This window comes from Brienomyrus brachyistius, chromosome 19 (assembly GCF_023856365.1).
Source record: "Brienomyrus brachyistius isolate T26 chromosome 19, BBRACH_0.4, whole genome shotgun sequence".
NCBI classification, from domain to species: domain Eukaryota; kingdom Metazoa; phylum Chordata; class Actinopteri; order Osteoglossiformes; family Mormyridae; genus Brienomyrus; species Brienomyrus brachyistius.
Genome location: NC_064551.1, coordinates 10,826,496 through 10,848,940, shown reverse-complemented (window position 1 = coordinate 10,848,940; position 22,445 = coordinate 10,826,496). Strand labels below are relative to the sequence as shown.

The window sequence follows — 22,445 nt, the reverse complement described above, 5'->3', positions numbered from 1 at the left end:
CTCAGGGCGCATCGGCGTATACAGTGAGTGCTCATCATAAGGGACCCAGGGCCCATCGGTGTATACAGTGAGTGTTGATCGTAAGGGACCCAGGGCCCATCGGTGTATACAGTGAGTGTTGATTGTAAGGGACCCAGGGCGCATCGGCGTATACAGTGAGTGTTCATCATAAGGGACCCAGGGCCCATCGGTGTATACAGTGAGTGTTGATCATAAGGGACCCAGGGCGCATCGGAGTATACAGTGAGTGTTGATCATAAGGGACCCAGGGCCCATCGGCGTATACAGTGAGTGCTCATCATAAGGGACCCAGGGCCCATCGGTGTATACAGTGAGTGTTGATCATAAGGGACCCAGGGCGCATCGGCGTATACAGTGAGCGTTGATCATAAGGGACTCAGGGCGCATCGGCGTATACAGTGAGTGTTCATCATAAGGGACTCAGGGCGCATCGGCGTATACAGTGAGTGCTCATCATAAGGGACCCAGGGCCCATCGGTGTATACAGTGAGTGCTCATCATAAGGGACCCAGGGCCCATCGGTGTATACAGTGAGTGTTGATCATAAGGGACCCAGGGCGCATCGGCGTATACAGTGAGCGTTGATCATAAGGGACTCAGGGCGCATCGGCGTATACAGTGAGTGTTCATCATAAGGGACTCAGGGCGCATCGGCGTATACAGTGAGTGCTCATCATAAGGGACCCAGGGCCCATCGGTGTATACAGTGAGTGTTGATCGTAAGGGACCCAGGGCCCATCGGTGTATACAGTGAGTGTTGATTGTAAGGGACCCAGGGCGCATCGGCGTATACAGTGAGTGTTCATCATAAGGGACCCAGGGCCCATCGGTGTATACAGTGAGTGTTGATCATAAGGGACCCAGGGCGCATCGGAGTATACAGTGAGTGTTGATCATAAGGGACCCAGGGCCCATCGGCGTATACAGTGAGTGCTCATCATAAGGGACCCAGGGCCCATCGGTGTATACAGTGAGTGTTGATCATAAGGGACCCAGGGCGCATCGGCGTATACAGTGAGCGTTGATCATAAGGGACTCAGGGCGCATCGGCGTATACAGTGAGTGTTCATCATAAGGGACTCAGGGCGCATCGGCGTATACAGTGAGTGCTCATCATAAGGGACCCAGGGCCCATCGGTGTATACAGTGAGTGTTGATCATAAGGGACCCAGGGCCCATCGGTGTATACAGTGAGTGTTGATTGTAAGGGACCCAGGGCGCATCGGCGTATACAGTGAGTGTTCATCATAAGGGACCCAGGGCCCATCGGTGTATACAGTGAGTGTTGATCATAAGGGACCCAGGGCGCATCGGAGTATACAGTGAGTGTTGATCATAAGGGACTCAGGGCGCATCGGCGTATACAGTGAGTGTTGATCATAAGGGACTCAGGGCGCATCGGCGTATACAGTGAGTGTTGATCGTAAGGGACCCAGGGCCCATCGGTGTATACAGTGAGTGTTGATTGTAAGGGACCCAGGGCGCATCGGCGTATACAGTGAGTGTTCATCATAAGGGACCCAGGGCCCATCGGTGTATACAGTGAGTGTTGATCATAAGGGACCCAGGGCGCATCGGAGTATACAGTGAGTGTTGATCATAAGGGACCCAGGGCCCATCGGCGTATACAGTGAGTGCTCATCATAAGGGACCCAGGGCCCATCGGTGTATACAGTGAGTGTTGATCATAAGGGACCCAGGGCGCATCGGCGTATACAGTGAGCGTTGATCATAAGGGACTCAGGGCGCATCGGCGTATACAGTGAGTGTTCATCATAAGGGACCCAGGGCCCATCGGTGTATACAGTGAGTGTTGATCATAAGGGACCCAGGGCGCATCGGAGTATACAGTGAGTGTTGATCATAAGGGACTCAGGGCGCATCGGCGTATACAGTGAGTGTTGATCGTAAGGGACCCAGGCCCATTGGCGTATACAGTGAGTGTTGATCGTAAGGGACCCAGGGCCCATCGGCGTATACAGTGAGTGTTGATCATAAGGGACCCAGGGCCCATCGGAGTATACAGTGAGTGTTGATCATAAGGCACCCAGGGCGCATCGGCGTATACAGTGAGTGTTGATCGTAAGGGACCCAGGGCGCATCGGCGTATACAGTGAGTGTTGATCGTAAGGGACCCAGGCCCATTGGCGTATACAGTGAGTGTTGATCGTAAGGGACCCAGGGCCCATCGGCGTATACAGTGAGTGTTGATCATAAGGGACCCAGGGCCCATCGGCGTATACAGTGAGTGTTGATCATAAGGGACCCAGGGCGCATCGGAGTATACAGTGAGTGTTGATCATAAGGCACCCAGGGCGCATCGGCGTATACAGTGAGTGTTGATCATAAGGGACCCAGGGCGCATCGGCGTATACAGTGAGTGTTGATAATGAGGGACTCAGGGCCCATCGGCGTATACAGTGAGTGTTGATCGTAAGGGACCCTGGGCCCATCGGCGTATACAGTTAGTGTTGATCATAAGGGACCCAGGGCCCATCGGCGTATACAGTGAGTGTTGATCATAAGGGACCCAGGGCGCATCGTTGTATACAGTGAGTGTTCATCATAAGGGACCCAGGGCGCATCGGAGTATACAGTGAGTGTTCATCATAAGGGACTCAGGGCGCATCGGCGTATACAGTGAGTGTTCATCATAAGGGACTCAGGGCGCATCGGCGTATACAGTGAGTGCTCATCATAAGGGACCCAGGGCCCATCGGTGTATACAGTGAGTGTTGATCGTAAGGGACCCAGGGCCCATCGGTGTATACAGTGAGTGTTGATTGTAAGGGACCCAGGGCGCATCGGAGTATACAGTGAGTGTTGATCATAAGGGACTCAGGGCGCATCGGCGTATACAGTGAGTGTTGATCGTAAGGGACCCAGGCCCATTGGCGTATACAGTGAGTGTTGATCGTAAGGGACCCAGGGCCCATCGGCGTATACAGTGAGTGTTGATCATAAGGGACCCAGGGCCCATCGGAGTATACAGTGAGTGTTGATCATAAGGCACCCAGGGCGCATCGGCGTATACAGTGAGTGTTGATCATAAGGGACCCAGGGCGCATCGGCGTATACAGTGAGTGTTGATCGTAAGGGACCCAGGCCCATTGGCGTATACAGTGAGTGTTGATCGTAAGGGACCCAGGGCCCATCGGCGTATACAGTGAGTGTTGATCGTAAGGGACCCTGGGCCCATCGGCGTATACAGTGAGTGTTGATCATAAGGGACCCAGGGCCCATCAGCGTATACAGTGAGTGTTGATCATAAGGGACCCAGGGCGCATCGTTGTATACAGTGAGTGTTGATCATAAGGGACCCAGGGCGCATCGGCGTATACAGTGAGTGTTGATCATAAGGCACTCACGGCCCATCGGCGTATACAGTGAGTGTTGATCGTAAGGGACCCAGGCCCATTGGCGTATACAGTGAGTGTTGATCATAAGGGACCCAGGGCCCATCGGCGTATACAGTGAGTGTTGATCGTAAGGGACCCAGGGCGCATCGGCGTATACAGTGAGTGTTGATCATAAGGCACTCAGGGCCCATCGGCGTATACAGTGAGTGTTGATCGTAAGGGACCCTGGGCCCATCGGCATATACAGTGAGTGTTGATCATAAGGGACCCAGGGCCCATCGGCGTATACAGTGAGTGTTGATCATAAGGGACCCAGGGCGCATCGGCGTATACAGTGAGTGTTGATCGTAAGGGACCCAGGGCCCATCGGCGTATACAGTGAGTGTTGATCGTAAGGGACCCAGGGCCCATCGGCGTATACAGTGAGTGTTGATCATAAGGGACCCAGGGCCCATCGGCGTATACAGTGAGTGTTGATCATAAGGGACCCAGGGCGCATCGGCGTATACAGTGAGTGTTGATCGTAAGGGACCCAGGCCCATTGGCGTATACAGTGAGTGTTGATCGTAAGGGACCCAGGGCCCATCGGCGTATACAGTGAGTGTTGATCATAAGGGACCCAGGGCCCATCGGCGTATACAGTGAGTGTTGATCATAAGGGACCCAGGGCGCATCGGAGTATACAGTGAGTGTTGATCATAAGGCACCCAGGGCGCATCGGCGTATACAGTGAGTGTTGATCATAAGGGACCCAGGGCGCATCGGCGTATACAGTGAGTGTTGATAATGAGGGACTCAGGGCCCATCGGCGTATACAGTGAGTGTTGATCGTAAGGGACCCTGGGCCCATCGGCGTATACAGTGAGTGTTGATCATAAGGGACCCAGGGCCCATCGGCGTATACAGTGAGTGTTGATCATAAGGGACCCAGGGCGCATCGTTGTATACAGTGAGTGTTCATCATAAGGGACCCAGGGCGCATCGGAGTATACAGTGAGTGTTCATCATAAGGGACTCAGGGCGCATCGGCGTATACAGTGAGTGTTCATCATAAGGGACTCAGGGCGCATCGGCGTATACAGTGAGTGCTCATCATAAGGGACCCAGGGCCCATCGGTGTATACAGTGAGTGTTGATCGTAAGGGACCCAGGGCCCATCGGTGTATACAGTGAGTGTTGATTGTAAGGGACCCAGGGCGCATCGGAGTATACAGTGAGTGTTGATCATAAGGGACTCAGGGCGCATCGGCGTATACAGTGAGTGTTGATCGTAAGGGACCCAGGCCCATTGGCGTATACAGTGAGTGTTGATCGTAAGGGACCCAGGGCCCATCGGCGTATACAGTGAGTGTTGATCATAAGGGACCCAGGGCCCATCGGAGTATACAGTGAGTGTTGATCATAAGGCACCCAGGGCGCATCGGCGTATACAGTGAGTGTTGATCATAAGGGACCCAGGGCGCATCGGCGTATACAGTGAGTGTTGATCGTAAGGGACCCAGGCCCATTGGCGTATACAGTGAGTGTTGATCGTAAGGGACCCAGGGCCCATCGGCGTATACAGTGAGTGTTGATCGTAAGGGACCCTGGGCCCATCGGCGTATACAGTGAGTGTTGATCATAAGGGACCCAGGGCCCATCAGCGTATACAGTGAGTGTTGATCATAAGGGACCCAGGGCGCATCGTTGTATACAGTGAGTGTTGATCATAAGGGACCCAGGGCGCATCGGCGTATACAGTGAGTGTTGATCATAAGGCACTCACGGCCCATCGGCGTATACAGTGAGTGTTGATCGTAAGGGACCCAGGCCCATTGGCGTATACAGTGAGTGTTGATCATAAGGGACCCAGGGCCCATCGGCGTATACAGTGAGTGTTGATCGTAAGGGACCCAGGGCGCATCGGCGTATACAGTGAGTGTTGATCATAAGGCACTCAGGGCCCATCGGCGTATACAGTGAGTGTTGATCGTAAGGGACCCTGGGCCCATCGGCATATACAGTGAGTGTTGATCATAAGGGACCCAGGGCCCATCGGCGTATACAGTGAGTGTTGATCATAAGGGACCCAGGGCGCATCGGCGTATACAGTGAGTGTTGATCGTAAGGGACCCAGGGCCCATCGGCGTATACAGTGAGTGTTGATCGTAAGGGACCCAGGGCCCATCGGCGTATACAGTGAGTGTTGATCATAAGGGACCCAGGGCGCATCGGCGTGTACAGTGAGTGTTGATCATAAGGCACTCAGGGCCCATCGGCGTATACAGTGAGTGTTGATCATAAGGGACCCAGGGCCCATCGGCGTATACAGTGAGTCTTGATCATAAGGGACCCAGGGCCCATTGGCGTATACAGTGAGTGTTGATCGTAAGGGACCCAGGGCGCATCGGCGTATACAGTGAGTGTTGATCATAAAGGACCCAGGGCCCATCGGCGTATAGAGTGAGTGTTGATCGTAAGGGACCCAGGGCCCATCGGCGTATACAGTGAGTGTTGATCGTAAGGGACCCTGGGCCCATCGGCGTATACAGTGAGTGTTGATCGTAAGGGACCCTGAGCCCATCGGCGTATACAGTGAGTGTTGATCGTAAGGGACCCAGGGCGCATCGGCGTATACAGTGAGTGTTGATCGTAAGGGACCCAGGGCCCATCGGCGTCTACAGTGAGTGTTGATCGTAAGGGACCCTGGGCCCATCGGCGTATACAGTGAGTGTTGATCATAAGGGACCCAGGGCGCATCGGCGTGTACAGTGAGTGTTGATCATAAGGCACTCAGGGCCCATCGGCGTATACAGTGAGTGTTGATCGTAAGGGACCCAGGCCCATTGGCATATACAGTGAGTGTTGATCATAAGGGACCCAGGGCCCATCGGCGTATACAGTGAGTGTTGATCATAAGGGACCCAGGGCCCATCGGCGTATACAGTGAGTGTTGATCATAAGGGACCCAGGGCCCATCGGCGTATACAGTGAGTGTTGATCGTAAGGGACCCAGGGCCCATCGGCGTATACAGTGAGTGTTGATCATAAGGGACCCAGGGCGCATCGGCGTATACAGTGAGTGTTGATCGTAAGGGACCCAGGCCCATTGGCGTATACAGTGAGTGTTGATCGTAAGGGACCCAGGGCCCATCGGCGTATACAGTGAGTGTTGATCATAAGGGACCCAGGGCCCATCGGCGTATACAGTGAGTGTTGATCATAAGGGACCCAGGGCGCATCGGAGTATACAGTGAGTGTTGATCATAAGGCACCCAGGGCGCATCGGCGTATACAGTGAGTGTTGATCATAAGGGACCCAGGGCGCATCGGCGTATACAGTGAGTGTTGATAATGAGGGACTCAGGGCCCATCGGCGTATACAGTGAGTGTTGATCGTAAGGGACCCTGGGCCCATCGGCGTATACAGTGAGTGTTGATCATAAGGGACCCAGGGCCCATCGGCGTATACAGTGAGTGTTGATCATAAGGGACCCAGGGCGCATCGTTGTATACAGTGAGTGTTCATCATAAGGGACCCAGGGCGCATCGGAGTATACAGTGAGTGTTCATCATAAGGGACTCAGGGCGCATCGGCGTATACAGTGAGTGTTCATCATAAGGGACTCAGGGCGCATCGGCGTATACAGTGAGTGCTCATCATAAGGGACCCAGGGCCCATCGGTGTATACAGTGAGTGTTGATCGTAAGGGACCCAGGGCCCATCGGTGTATACAGTGAGTGTTGATTGTAAGGGACCCAGGGCGCATCGGCGTATACAGTGAGTGTTCATCATAAGGGACCCAGGGCCCATCGGTGTATACAGTTAGTGTTGATCATAAGGGACCCAGGGCGCATCGGAGTATACAGTGAGTGTTGATCATAAGGGACTCAGGGCGCATCGGCGTATACAGTGAGTGTTGATCGTAAGGGACCCAGGCCCATTGGCGTATACAGTGAGTGTTGATCGTAAGGGACCCAGGGCCCATCGGCGTATACAGTGAGTGTTGATCATAAGGGACCCAGGGCCCATCGGAGTATACAGTGAGTGTTGATCATAAGGCACCCAGGGCGCATCGGCGTATACAGTGAGTGTTGATCATAAGGGACCCAGGGCGCATCGGCGTATACAGTGAGTGTTGATCGTAAGGGACCCAGGCCCATTGGCGTATACAGTGAGTGTTGATCGTAAGGGACCCAGGGCCCATCGGCGTATACAGTGAGTGTTGATCGTAAGGGACCCTGGGCCCATCGGCGTATACAGTGAGTGTTGATCATAAGGGACCCAGGGCCCATCAGCGTATACAGTGAGTGTTGATCATAAGGGACCCAGGGCGCATCGTTGTATACAGTGAGTGTTGATCATAAGGGACCCAGGGCGCATCGGCGTATACAGTGAGTGTTGATCATAAGGCACTCACGGCCCATCGGCGTATACAGTGAGTGTTGATCGTAAGGGACCCAGGCCCATTGGCGTATACAGTGAGTGTTGATCATAAGGGACCCAGGGCCCATCGGCGTATACAGTGAGTGTTGATCGTAAGGGACCCAGGGCGCATCGGCGTATACAGTGAGTGTTGATCATAAGGCACTCAGGGCCCATCGGCGTATACAGTGAGTGTTGATCGTAAGGGACCCTGGGCCCATCGGCATATACAGTGAGTGTTGATCATAAGGGACCCAGGGCCCATCGGCGTATACAGTGAGTGTTGATCATAAGGGACCCAGGGCGCATCGGCGTATACAGTGAGTGTTGATCGTAAGGGACCCAGGGCCCATCGGCGTATACAGTGAGTGTTGATCGTAAGGGACCCAGGGCCCATCGGCGTATACAGTGAGTGTTGATCATAAGGGACCCAGGGCGCATCGGCGTGTACAGTGAGTGTTGATCATAAGGCACTCAGGGCCCATCGGCGTATACAGTGAGTGTTGATCATAAGGGACCCAGGGCCCATCGGCGTATACAGTGAGTCTTGATCATAAGGGACCCAGGGCCCATTGGCGTATACAGTGAGTGTTGATCGTAAGGGACCCAGGGCCCATCGGCGTATACAGTGAGTGTTGATCATAAAGGACCCAGGGCCCATCGGCGTATAGAGTGAGTGTTGATCGTAAGGGACCCAGGGCCCATCGGCGTATACAGTGAGTGTTGATCGTAAGGGACCCTGGGCCCATCGGCGTATACAGTGAGTGTTGATCGTAAGGGACCCTGAGCCCATCGGCGTATACAGTGAGTGTTGATCGTAAGGGACCCAGGGCGCATCGGCGTATACAGTGAGTGTTGATCGTAAGGGACCCAGGGCCCATCGGCGTCTACAGTGAGTGTTGATCGTAAGGGACCCTGGGCCCATCGGCGTATACAGTGAGTGTTGATCATAAGGGACCCAGGGCGCATCGGCGTGTACAGTGAGTGTTGATCATAAGGCACTCAGGGCCCATCGGCGTATACAGTGAGTGTTGATCGTAAGGGACCCAGGCCCATTGGCATATACAGTGAGTGTTGATCATAAGGGACCCAGGGCCCATCGGCGTATACAGTGAGTGTTGATCATAAGGGACCCAGGGCCCATCGGCGTATACAGTGAGTGTTGATCATAAGGGACCCAGGGCCCATCGGCGTATACAGTGAGTGTTGATCGTAAGGGACCCAGGGCCCATCGGCGTATACAGTGAGTGTTGATCATAAGGGACCCAGGGCCCATCGGCGTATACAGTGAGTGTTGATCATAAGGGACCCAGGGCCCATCGGCGTATACAGTGAGTGTTGATCATAAGGGACCCAGGGCCCATCGGCGTATAGAGTGAGTGTTGATCGTAAGGGACCCAGGGCCCATCGGCGTATACAGTGAGTGTTGATCGTAAGGGACCCTGGGCCCATCGGCGTATACAGTGAGTGTTGATCGTAAGGGACCCTGGGCCCATCGGCGTATACAGTGAGTGTTGATCATAAGGGACCCAGGGCGCATCGGTGTATACAGTGAGTGTTGATCATAAGGCACTCAGGGCCCATCGGCGTATACAGTGAGTGTTGATCGTAAGGGACCCAGGCCCATCGGCATATACAGTGAGTGTTGATCGTAAGGGACCCAGGGCGCATCGGCGTATACAGTGAGTGTTGATCGTAAGGGACCCAGGGCGCATCGGCGTATACAGTGAGTGTTGATCATAAGGGACCCAGGGCCCATCGGCGTATACAGTGAGTGTTGATCGTAAGGGACCCAGGGCCCATCGGCGTATACAGTGAGTATTGATCATAAGGGACCCAGGGCGCATCGGCGTATACAGTGAGTGTTGATCATAAGGGACCCAGGGCCCATCGGCATATACAGTGAGTGTTGATCGTAAGGGACCCAGGGCCCATCGGCGTATTCAGTGAGTGTTGATCGTAAGGGACCCAGGGCCCATCGGCGTATACAGTGAGTGTTGATCGTAAGGGACCCAGGGCCCATCGGCGTATACAGTGAGTGTTGATCGTAAGGGACCCAGGGCCCATCGGCGTATAGAGTGAGTGTTGATCGTAAGGGACCCAGGGCCCATCGGCGTATACAGTGAGTGTTGATCGTAAGGGACCCTGGGCCCATCGGCGTATACAGTGAGTGTTGATCGTAAGGGACCCTGGGCCCATCGGCGTATACAGTGAGTGTTGATCATAAGGGACCCAGGGCGCATCGGCGTATACAGTGAGTGTTGATCATAAGGCACTCAGGGCCCATCGGCGTATACAGTGAGTGTTGATCGTAAGGGACCCAGGCCCATCGGCATATACAGTGAGTGTTGATCGTAAGGGACCCAGGGCGCATCGGCGTATACAGTGAGTGTTGATCGTAAGGGACCCAGGGCGCATCGGCGTATACAGTGAGTGTTGATCGTAAGGGACCCAGGGCGCATCGGCGTATACAGTGAGTGTTGATCATAAGGGACCCAGGGCCCATCGGCGTATACAGTGAGTGTTGATCGTAAGGGACCCAGGGCCCATCGGCGTATACAGTGAGTATTGATCATAAGGGACCCAGGGCGCATCGGCGTATACAGTGAGTGTTGATCATAAGGGACCCAGGGCCCATCGGCGTATACAGTGAGTGTTGATCGTAAGGGACCCAGGGCCCATCGGCGTATACAGTGAGTATTGATCATAAGGGACCCAGGGCGCATCGGCGTATACAGTGAGTGTTGATCATAAGGGACCCAGGGCCCATCGGCGTATACAGTGAGTGTTGATCGTAAGGGACCCAGGGCCCATCGGCGTATACAGTGAGTGTTGATCGTAAGGGACCCAGGGCCCATCGGCGTATACAGTGAGTGTTGATCGTAAGGGACCCAGGGCCCATCGGCGTATACAGTGAGTGTTGATCGTAAGGGACCCAGGGCCCATCGGCGTATACAGTGAGTGTTGATCGTAAGGGACCCAGGGCCCATCGGCGTATACAGTGAGTGTTGATCGTAAGGGACCCAGGGCACAAGGCAGTAGAAGCTACGGGCACGAGGCAGGGAAGAACCCAGGACGGAGGTGCAGCCCATCGCAGAATACACTCACACCTATGGGGAATTTGGTAACTCCAATTTGCCTCAGCATGTTTTTGGACTGTGAAGGAAAAGCAGAGTACCCAGAGGAAGCCCCATGCAAACTTCAGACACATGTCCTGTAACCCAGGCAGAAACTTGAACTCCCAGAGGTGTGAGGCAACAGCGCTAATCACTGCGCCACCATGCTGCCCTAACTCAGAGCCTATGTGGTAAAATGCAGGTGAAAGCCTAATTACACACAGGTTGAAGAAAAATCTCCCAAGAGCAAATCTTTGGGATTCTTTTCTCTCTTGTCCCACTGCATCCACAGGTCATTAAAAAGTATGAAAAAGCATAAAATCTATTTAGCAAAAATCAAGGCCTTAAACAGCACTACTCTCAGATGGCTTCTTTTTCTATCAGCAGGTTTAGCTATAAAACATTTTCTGGGCATTCTGTATGTGTAACGTTATCATTCCCACTGATCGATTCTGATGACAGTCAGCATTACAGGTTGGTGTTTTTGGTATTTGTGGGGAAGAGAGGGATAGAGCTACCTAACTAGCTATAATCAATATTACCTAGATTAGCAAATAGAAAAATGTAGATTTACAGAGAAAGTCAGTTCTGGAGGCCCAGGGAGGCTGTCTATCCTAAATTCCAGTAGCTGTAAATCAAGTCAGTGATCCTGTTTCTAAGGTTTTTGCAGAGTCTTTCTTCTCTGTGGATTACTCTCATCTGGACTGAAGAAAACCTCCACAAGATTAACAGGAGGCTATTTGACTACTGATGATATACCTCTCTTTATCCTTGTCAATTACACAGACGCACACGCACCTCAAACCGTTTTGTGTATGACAACCTTGAATACCACTCAGTATCTCAGTGGGAGCCAGCTACTTCTCTGCATTTAATGGTCTCCTGTTGGGTTTTTCGTAGTGTTACGTGATTGTCTAGGTTAAAACACAGAACAGAACTGTAGTTTGAATGTTTCTCAATACTGATACCTACAGTATATGCAGATTACTGGTAGGAAGAACCGCTGTAGTTTTCATATTTGTGATGTGACAGAAATTCTTGTAATTAATGCATTAAGCTGTTTTCAACAACCTATAATACTGTCAATAAAATAGCATTTTTGAGTTGTTATAGGTTATAGTGTATAGGCTGTAATCATATAGGCTGTACTTTATATTACACATCATGTACGTGAGCTTCTTTTACTCCTTTCAAGCACCTTAATCAAGATGATGTAACTCCTATAGTACACAGACAGTTTATCGCTTGGTATATTTACGGTAACTTTTATATATTTAGCAGACATGTTTATCCAAAGCGACATACATTTGTAAGAGAGCAGGATCAGAGAGATCCTGGGGCAATGGCGGGTGGGTGGGGGGGGGGGGGGGATGCTCTCCTGATCCTGGAATAGATATATATGTAGTATCCCGGGATAAGAACGTCAACTTATGGAAAACCCATACTCACGAACACATCACAAAGCCTGCTATATTAAAAATTATAATAAAAAGCAGTTTGTTGGCTCAACGTACAGTACAGTACAGTATGTAGTTATTATTATTATCGTTGTTGTTGTTGTTATTATTATTATGTGTTGTCTTGTCATCATTTGGTAACCTGGGGACTTCCTGTAATTCATAGTGTCATTTGGGAGTGTAATTCATACAGTGTCATTTGGGAGTGTAAATCGTGTACTGTCATTTGGGAGTATGATTTGGCCTCTCTTTATGCCTCATTACACACAGCTGACTCTTCCTTACACATGGCGTTTGCGGAATGTGGCTGCAGCTGGCAACTGCATCATAAAGCACTGATTCAGTGCAAATGTTTTATGTTTATAGCCAAACAGTCATTTGTATATGCCAGTGAACCTCAGTTAGTGGTTCATTATAAGTTTAATCAGAATCATTGGGATCAGTTATTCAGACGCCTATATATTTGATACAATACATGCAAACGACTTCGTGAACGTATCACATATGAGTAATTTAACAAATAAATCAGCCTTGCTATGTCATCATGGTCTACCCTAATGTCTTTTCCCTGGAGACAGAAATGGAGCAGATCACTTCCAACAGCTGGGGAAGATGGTGGCAGCAGCCAGGCAGGAACGCAGCCTCTGAGCTTCACACTGTCGGAGGGCTGCTGACAGAATGTCCCTCCAGGTCTCTCCTGCTGGTTCTGTTTGCTTCTCTTGTCTCTTGCTGTGCCGTTAGCCTTAAGCTATAGCGCTTGTCTTCTGTCTGTACATGCTGCTTCAGCTAGACAGGGGCCTTAATGCCTGGATGATCTTCTCCCAGTCTTGTTTATATTGTAACCTTGTGAGCAGGTGGAAGATGGATATTTTATTTTGGGAAATTTCACCTGTGAATTGAATCGCACTAATTTGAAAGAATCTTGAAAGCTTTTTTTAAAAAATATTTATGTTATGGAGGGGTATTGATGATTGTCTACTAAGCCACTTTCAAGACAAAGGGAACTTTATTACAAACACAACTCAAACAAAAGACACACGAGGGGTCTAAACAAAGGCATGAAAGCAATACAAGTACTAATGAAGGCTGAAGCTAAACAGGAGAAGCCGCAGAGTGAGAACACGGATTTAGGACAGGGTTTACTGTGACTGCTAACATATTCAATCACACTCAGTAATTGAGCTGGGAACTAAGGAGACACAATGACTTATATACAAAGGTAACAAAGGCTAGACGAGGGACAGGTGTGAGTCATTAACAAGTTCTCAAATATTAGGGACTAAGAGATACCAGGAATACAGGACTTGGATACGAACTGCGCACAAAGTTCAGGCAAGATAAACCAAGAACAGGATAGACATTATGGACAAGGACCTAACCAGGGTTCAGAAACGCAAGAAACATGATATACGCACAAAGTCAACCAAAAGAGAGTCCTGGAGCACAGATAGCCTGGAACTCGCGATGTTCCAGGCTATATGGTTCTTAGCCATGCATTCAGCCACATGATGACCCAAGGAACAGGGAGATCTATGTGCACTGTGAGTGGGGATAAACCTAGGGGAACACAGGGAATCGAACGGGATGACCAGTGACACCTACTGGTCACACAGAGAAATACTGGACAGAAATGGACAAAGCAAGGACTGATCCTGACAATCTATTATATGGGCCTACATTAACCTTCTAATAAATTTTGTATTGCTTCATCTTAGAGCTAGGAATGCAATATCATTATCAAAATGTATTAAATATAAAGTATGTACCAAATGTACTTAATACATATGTTTGGGTTTCGATGTGCATTCACATTTTTCAGAACTCATCTGTAGGTTTTTATATAAATATAATATAATATAAATAATCTGTCTTGTATTTTACCATTGAATGAGGTGCTGTGCGTTGAGGTTGAAGGGTAAAATTACTCCACTGTAACAGAAAAAAAATATTCTACAGCATTTATTTTGTAAACACGAATGCAGCAAAAATGGGCATGAGGTGCTGCAATGTTGTGCTTGAGAATGTTGATCAGAATGTTACGTAAATGAGCCTCTCCTCATTGTGGGTCTGGATTCATGTATAGCAGACAAGCAGTCCTTTCACTGAATGAGACGAGATACGCAGTCACCCACAGCACAGCCACACTCTCCCACTGGGGGAATGTTCTAGCTGCCTGTACTTGTCGGTTTTGATTTTCTTGCTCATTGACCTTCACAGTGGCAGGTAGGAGTCTTACAATCCGTCACTAACAAAATACACCTCTGCACGTAAATGAGTCATCAGGATCCTCACTAATTCAAAGTGTTTATCCAGTATGAAACACATCTCCAAAATGTATCATTTTTGACATTAATTATCCATTATCCATGGTCATGGGGAAATGCTTATTCAGTATTTGACTTCCTAAAGCAATTAATCCTTATAGATTAAATATCTACCTCAAAGAATTCAGTTTGGAAATCCATTGTTCCAAGCTTCTTGCTTGGTGAAAATTCCTATAATGAGAATTAATTCCTTACTACTTTCCATGTTGCTTGTCCAAAGTCCAAATATTTCTCCCACAATACACAAAGTTTTCACTGATACAAAATTCTAAATATCTAAGAATCTAAATATAAAATTAATATTCTAATTATGTATTTTATATCATATCTCACATTGTCTTTACCAATAGGAATGGAGTGTTTAGGGGCCAATATCCCATTAGAACACCCCACTGTTATATTTCAAGTTATTTAATTGATTGAGATGATCGTGGGTGTGATTTAAAACAGTAAGAAAGGCTGGGGTTCCAGTCAGTCAGCTGCACCACCACATCTGAGGAAAAACAGCCAGATCCAAGCAGCTCACAGCAAACTAGTAGGAGAGCAAGGAAGTTGGCTGAAAATTAGGTTATTAGCTAGAAAAAAGCATGAAATTGAAGGCCTTTTAAAGCATTTAACACGATCAATAATAAATGTTTTGTACAACATGAGTATATTCAAAGCACTCAGTATTCTTATTCCATCTTATTCCTTTAAGAGCTGTTTCCTAATGAAATATTTACCCATTATTTGATTCCTACTGAAATCAATCTAAATAAATCTAGATAAGTCAATCGTTTAAGTGGTAAATGTAATTGATCACTGATTAATGGACTGAGAAAGGATACGAATAATATATCTATTCTGTATTCTGCTTCCCAAAAACATGAACAAGAATCTCCATTTGATTGTAGACAAATGATTGCACTTTTTATTATTATAATTATTATTATTTTTGCATTTATTTGATGGTGGCGGGTACATTGCTTGTCCATCTATGTGTACATAGCACAATACAGGCACAATTTTAGCATCTTTATCACAACTCATGATCATCTCTTGCACATCGAGGAAACTCAAGCTGAATTCATATGATCGAGGCTTCATGTTGACAACAAAGAGCATCGCCGTGACTAGTCAGACACAAAGCATACTGTATACGCTCTTATCAAAGTGCACTATGAATCAGATTATATTACATTGTGGAAAGGCCATCCAATGCAAGGCTATGGGAAATATATCAAATACACTATGATTCTGTGGTACACCATTAACAGAGTGAAGGAGCCTGACCAACTATGGTAGACTGCACCCACATAATCCACTGTCAAGTGCATTTGTTAAAAAGGGAAAAAAATTATAATATTTCCACAACACCTAATGACATTTTATGCATTTTCTATATACAGTATAAATGAAATTGTATGTGGTATTGTACAGTCTTTAATGCATAGCACATTGCGAATCAGTATAACTATTTCGTGTACCATAAGAAACTCTGTGAAACTAATCATCCTGAGTTCAGGAATTAATTACATCCTTCGAAAATTAACATGATGAAGGTGAAAGGATGGGTGTGAAATCGAATGGGACAGGAGTGGGTGCCGGCGAATGAGACCGATAAGGCAGACAGGGTTAAAAAGAGGCTAAAGATCTTCAGAAAAGTGACAATAGGTACTGGTGTGCATGCAGTACTAGGCTGCAATGGGACTGCGGAGAATGGATGGGGATTCATTTCCTGGCACAAATGAAGATTCCCACATGGCCTTTGGCAAGGATGCACATAACTGGCGATACGGGTGGCAATGTCTTGTCATAGCCGTGCAGACGTGTACTTATGTTATGTGCATTTGCACTGCTATGACACGAAATTACTGTCCATTGTAACCTTTATATGGCTAATTTGTACTTCATTCGCAGTATAAAGGTTCAAATGCATGGTAATTTCATGGTAGAGCAGGGCAAATGCGCATAAAATAAGTACACATCATGCTGTCACGACAAGAAACTGCCACACGTATTGCTTTATAATGTAAATGCGTACTTGCGTAGCAGTTATGTGCATCGCTGCCTATTTGACATACTGACACAGAAATGCACGGCTTATTTAAGTGTGACAACTGTGTCTCTGTAGTACAGCCTGGGGGCACCAGGGAGAGGAAGCGGAATAAATCGGCATGTGGGTGGTAATTTATAACAGTCAGATAAACTTAGGGAGCTGATGGTGATTTTCTTACAGTTTTCAAAAGTCGGCACAATTTTTTGTGACGCTTTCAATTCAGGAGACAATCGATCATTCATTTCCAAACGTCTGAAAACTTGTTTAATATTTGATTGTGGTGATGAGGATCATGTGACAAGGAACATCACTGCAGCACCATTTTCCTCAGCACCATTTTCACTGTGGTAACGTGTGGGCATGTAAAGCTCATAGCCTCTTAGTTACTTGACCTCAGGTAGCACAGTGTTGCATCAGCAAATCTGAAATTCGCTCACGGAGAATCGCATTTGTCATATAAGGCCAAATTCATTTAAAATATTTATTTTTTCCCCCACACTCTCACAGACTCTTCAGACTCATTTTGTGAAGTAAAAAATAAATTGAAGGGAACTACACTTAACACAGTCTATCCTTCCTAGCAAGAATATATTTGACAATAAGTGTAAAAAGAAGAGAAAATGCATACTTGTACATGAAAAAGGTCAAATGTATGTATATATTTTGTTTTCATCTAATATACGTTAGCACCATCTATACATATATACAGGGATGTTTGGATATGCAAGTCTTTGCAAGGCACTTGCTGACTTTTCTACCGTAACTCTTTACTCATTTCCTTCCTTCCCTTTCAGTTCCTCCTTTTTCTTCAGTCTATTCATTGTAAGAAAATAATAACATAAAGAAGCATGAAGCAGTTCCTTGATAAAGGTGATTATCCATTCACACAGGTATCTCCTAATCTTGCGGGAACATAACGTTTGGCTTTTCAGAGATTCAGCAGGCATCGGATAAGCATGCAGGTGATTCCTGTACAGCAGTGTTTCCCCAATCCTCGTGGATCCACGGCCGGTCCACATGTTTCCTCTGGGAAGGAGCAAAATTGAGGACCGGATTGGGACACACTGCTGTACAATGAATTCCATACTGTCCATCACATTCGAATCACTTCACTTCATATGGGCACATTCTTTTTGGGCGGTCTCTGCCGTCGCCTCCTTCATCGCCGCCTGGACGTGACGTCGAAGCACGTGATCATCATTAGATGCGCCTTGCAGAAGTTAACGCAGTTCTCCAGACGCCCAGTGACACACTCCAGAGCCTCCAGGTACTCCACCGAATCCACCTCAAATGTCTGCTGCAAATCAACTGCAAAGCACGGCAGACAAGGAGAAGTGTTTCTACTACTGTCGTGTCTGCCTTGTAACATTAAAATAACCCAGATGTCCTTCCAGGTCAGTGTTGTGGGGGAGTCTATCACAGGCATTATAGGACACAAAGCTGGAATGCAGCACTATCAGGAATGTCAGTCGATCACAGAACACATACACACAGTACTTCTCTGTGGGAAATTTAAAGACGCAAATCAGCCTAATTGCATGTCTTTGGACTGCGGAAGGTAACTGTGTGACACTGGGATGCTAAAAATAATTTTTGCATGAAAACATGAATTACTTTTTCTATTTATAACTACTACTGCGCCCCTGAAGGGACCTGTGCAAAAAAATTGAAATGCTCTTACTTTCTTGCGCGTGCGAACAAGATACTTGTATGACATGCATGCACACGGAATGATAAGAGTAAGAGCATTTTATTTATTTGCACAGGTCCCTAAAGGGCTCTGTATATCCCTGTCTTCAGTCTGACTGCTAAAAATCCATTCAGATATAGTCAATGACAGTTGGTTCAGTTCCTAACCTCTGGTGAAACATTGTATATTATTATTTAGATCCAGATATTCTACATACCTGATTATGACCAGGGTTTTTTGTCTAGCTCGTGTCAATAGCCTATTTGAGTAAATCCTACTAGGGTAAATTTTTAGTGTTTATACAGTAGCTAGGAATATTGATGTTGAAATATGAGATCTGAAGAGTCTTCCACGTGTTTTGGAAATGAGAAGTTCAGGGAGATCAGTGCATCAGAATGGAATCTGCTTCCATAAAGCAAAGTTGACTCGCATCTCGTAACATTTACAGGGTGTCTCTGTAAGCCTTGAAACACGGCAGTGTGCATGGGGTTGCAGTAACTCACATTCACTGGTCCACTTCTCCGGCGCCAGCATCAAATGCTGCTTCGTCTGCTCCAGCTCCTTCTTTAACCAGTCGTACCTCGCCCGCACCTCCGAGATGCGCTGCTGTCGGTGCTCCAGGATCTTTAGCTTGGCACTGAAGAAGATCACTTCCTGGAAATTGAACCATATAAATATATTTATGCTTTTGCAATCCTGACATTGTCATTTTTATATAAAAACACTTTAATATTAACTGTAAAATACAAAAATGCATTCTACCAAGTAACGATTTCCCCACTGTACCTTGGAGCCAGCAGCCCTCCTCCTCTGCAGACGTTCCACGTCATCGATCTCGTAGACCTTGATCTCAAAAGTATCGGTCGGGCCTCTCTGGCCAGCCCGCAGGGGGCCATCCACCCAGCGGCCTCCAGGGCTCAGAACTTGCTTCCTTACCGGTGAAGTCATGTCGAAGGAGAGTGCAGGGATCAGGCGGCGCCGCTGTGACCCTAAGCAGTGAGGAGCCAGGAGATCACAGACCAGATATATATTTACATTCATCCATACTGTCACGATCGGGGTGCAGCGAGCGCGGCGATCGTGCGTGTAAGGAGCAATGAGCATGCAGACAGGCGAATACGGGGCAAAACGGGAGTTTACTAGGGAAACAGGGACCAGGAAACAGCTCACGCTTACCAACATTAGGAAACATCAATGACGGACAACGCTAACAGGTAAGACCAGGACTTAAAACCAGACAAGACTAATCAAAGTAATCAGATACAGCGGGGTACAATCAGGGAAATACACGTGGGAAGGCAGGGGGCGTGGCACACACGAGGAGTGGACGAGCCGGGCATGACAGAGCCCCCCCCCAAAGGCGCGCTTCACCGGGCGCGCCCAGGAGGAGGCGACGAACGGGACGAGGGGACCAAGACCTGAAAAAACAAAACCCAAAACCAAGAACAAGAGACCGGGAATTAAACAGAGAGACAGAACAGGCACAAAGACAGGACCAGGGACAAAACCTGACAGAGGACGGGGAACACGGACCGACAGAGAAAGAGAGGGGACACAGAAGGAACCGGCGGGACACAAGGGCCAGGAGTGAACAGAGGGCACAGAGGAGGACGGGTAGCAAAGACAGGAGGAATACGAGGAGCAGAGACGGGCGGAACGAAGGGACGAGCAGAAAACGAAGGGACAGAGACAGGCGGGACAAAGGCAGGGGCATAGGGAGACAAGGAGGGGGAACCAAGGGGAGCCCGAGGGAGACCCAGCGGGCGACGGGCGGCAGCCGGAGGGGCCGCAGGCGGCCGGGAGGCCGGAGCCGGAGGGGACCTCGGAGGGGCCGAGGAGGCAGGGCGAGGGACCCGCGGAGGGGCCAGGGAGGGAGCAGGAGGGAGCACCGGGGAAGGGGACGAGGGAGCAGGAGGGACCCACGGCGAAGGCCCGGAGGAGGGGGGAGCTGCAGCAGGCGACGACGTCCGGGGGAGGGCCGGAGGTAGGGGCCCCGCAGGCGACCGAGGAGCCGCCGTCGGGGAGTCCGCAGGCGACCGACCAGGCTCTGGAGAGGGGAGCGAGGCGGGGCGACGAGGCACTGGAGAGGGACCCGCAGGCGACAGCCGACCCGGAGGGCCAGGACCCGCAGGCGCCAGCCGAGCCAGAGCGCAGGCGAGGGAGGGCGAGCCAGGGGGCAGGGCGGGCGGGACCCCAGCCCTGCGTCTGTGTCCCCTTCCCCTGCGGGACACAGACAGGCCGACCCTAGTTCGGGGTCGAAGTCGCCGGGGCGAGGGACAAGGGGTTACAAGTTCTGTCCCCGAGGGGTCCCATTCCAGCTCCTCCACCTCCGAAGAGGGAGGAGCCAAGATGGAGTTGTCCAGGACCACCTCGGGGACTAGGACAGGGACTGGAGCTGCAGCAGTCGGAGGGGGCGCCTCTGGAGCTGCTGCAGTCGGAGGGGGCGCCTCTGGAGCTGCTGCAGTCGGAGGGGGCGCCTCTGGAGCTGCTGCAGTCGGAGGGGGCGCCTCTGGAGCTGCTGCAGTCGGAGGGGGCGCCGGGACAGGAACACGGTCAGGCGGCCGGGGCATCAGCCCGGAAACTGCAGGACGCTGCAGTGGGGACCTCGGCCCAGGTGCTGCAAGCCGCTGCCGTGGGGGCGCCCGCCCGGGAACTGCAGGACGCTGCAGAGGGGGTGCCGGCACGGGCGCTGCAAGCCGCTGCCGTGGGGGCGCCCGCCCGGGAACTGCAGGACGCTGCAGAGGGGGCGCCGGCACGGGCGTTGCAAGCCGCTGTCGTGGGAGCGCCCGCCCGGGAACTGCAGGACGCTGCAGTGGGGGCGCCGGCCCAGGCGCTGCAAGCCGCCGTCGTGGGGGCGCTCGCCCTGGAACTGCAAGACACTGCAGTGGGGGCGCCGGCCCAGGCGCTGCAAGCCGCCATCGTGGGGGCGCTCGCCCTGGAACTGCAGGTGACTGCAGTGGGGGCGCCTTGGAAGCGGCTGTAGCAGGCGGGGACAGAAGCGTCTCAGAAGCGGCTGCGGCGAGATCAGGAACTGGGGCGAGATCAGGAACTGGGGCGAGATCAGGAACTGGGGCGAGATCAGGAACTGGGGCTGCAGGCAATTGCTGTGGGGGCGCTCGCCCGGGAACTGCAGGGGACTGCAGCGGGGGCACCTCAGGAGCGGCTGCAGCAGGGCGGTCAGGGACAGGAGCGCAGTCAGGGACAGGAGCTGCAGCAGGCGGCTGCAGTGGGGGCGCCTGCCCGGGAGCTGCAGGTTGCTGCAGTGGGGGCGCCGGCCCGGGAGCTGCAGGTTGCTGCAGTGGGGGCGCCGGCCCGGGAGCTGCAGGTGGCTGCAGTGGGGGCGCCTGGACAGGAACAGGAGCGCGGTCAGGAACAGGAGCGCGGTCAGGAACAGGAGCGCGGTCAGGAACAGGAGCTGGCTGCAGTGGGGGCGCCTGCCCGGGAGCTGCAGCAGGTGGCTGCAGAGGGGGCGCCTGCCCGGGAGCTGCAGCAGGCGGCTGCAGAGGGGGCGCCTGCCCGGGAGCTGCAGCAGGCGGCTGCAGAGGGGGCGCCTGCCCGGGAGCTGCAGCAGGCGGCTGCAGAGGGGGTGCCTCTGCAGGAACTGGAGCGCGGTCAGGAACTGGAACACAGTCAGGAACAGGAGCTGGCTGCAGTGGGGGCGCCTGCCCGGGAGCTGCAGCAGGCGGCTGCAGAGGGGGCGCCTGCCCGGGAGCTGCAGCAGGCGGCTGCAGAGGGGGCGCCTCTGCAGGAACTGGAGCGCAGTCAGGAACAGGAGCTGGCTGCAGTGGGGGCGCCTGCCCGGGAGCTGCAGGTTGCTGCAGTGGGGGCGCCTGCCCGGGAGCTGCAGCAGGCAGCGAAGGCGGCTGCGCAGGCGGCGGCTGCGCAGGCGGCGGCAGCGGCGAAGGCGGCTGCGCAGGCGGCGGCAGCGGCGAAGGCGGCTGCGCAGGCGGCGGCAGCGGCGAAGGCGGCAATGGCGGCTGCACGGGAGCGGGGTCCGCCGGCAATGGCGGCTGCACGGGAGCGGGGTCCGCGGGC

The 22,445-nt window shown here is 51.1% G+C and overlaps 1 protein-coding gene across 1 annotated transcript in view; it reads right to left on the bottom strand.

The window, feature by feature from the left end:
• Positions 1–15,604: 15,604 nt before the first annotated feature.
• The window catches only part of kif26bb (kinesin family member 26Bb), a 100,568-nt gene continuing 93,727 nt past the window's right edge, over positions 15,605–22,445 (bottom strand). The window contains exons 13-15 of the mRNA XM_048986600.1: positions 19,197–19,399; positions 18,914–19,064; positions 15,605–18,028 (exon numbers count right to left, since the gene is read on the bottom strand). Of these exons, the coding sequence (XP_048842557.1) occupies positions 17,880–18,028; positions 18,914–19,064; positions 19,197–19,399 (503 nt within the window). The 3' untranslated portion in view covers positions 15,605–17,879. The remainder of the gene's footprint in view (positions 18,029–18,913; positions 19,065–19,196; positions 19,400–22,445) is intronic.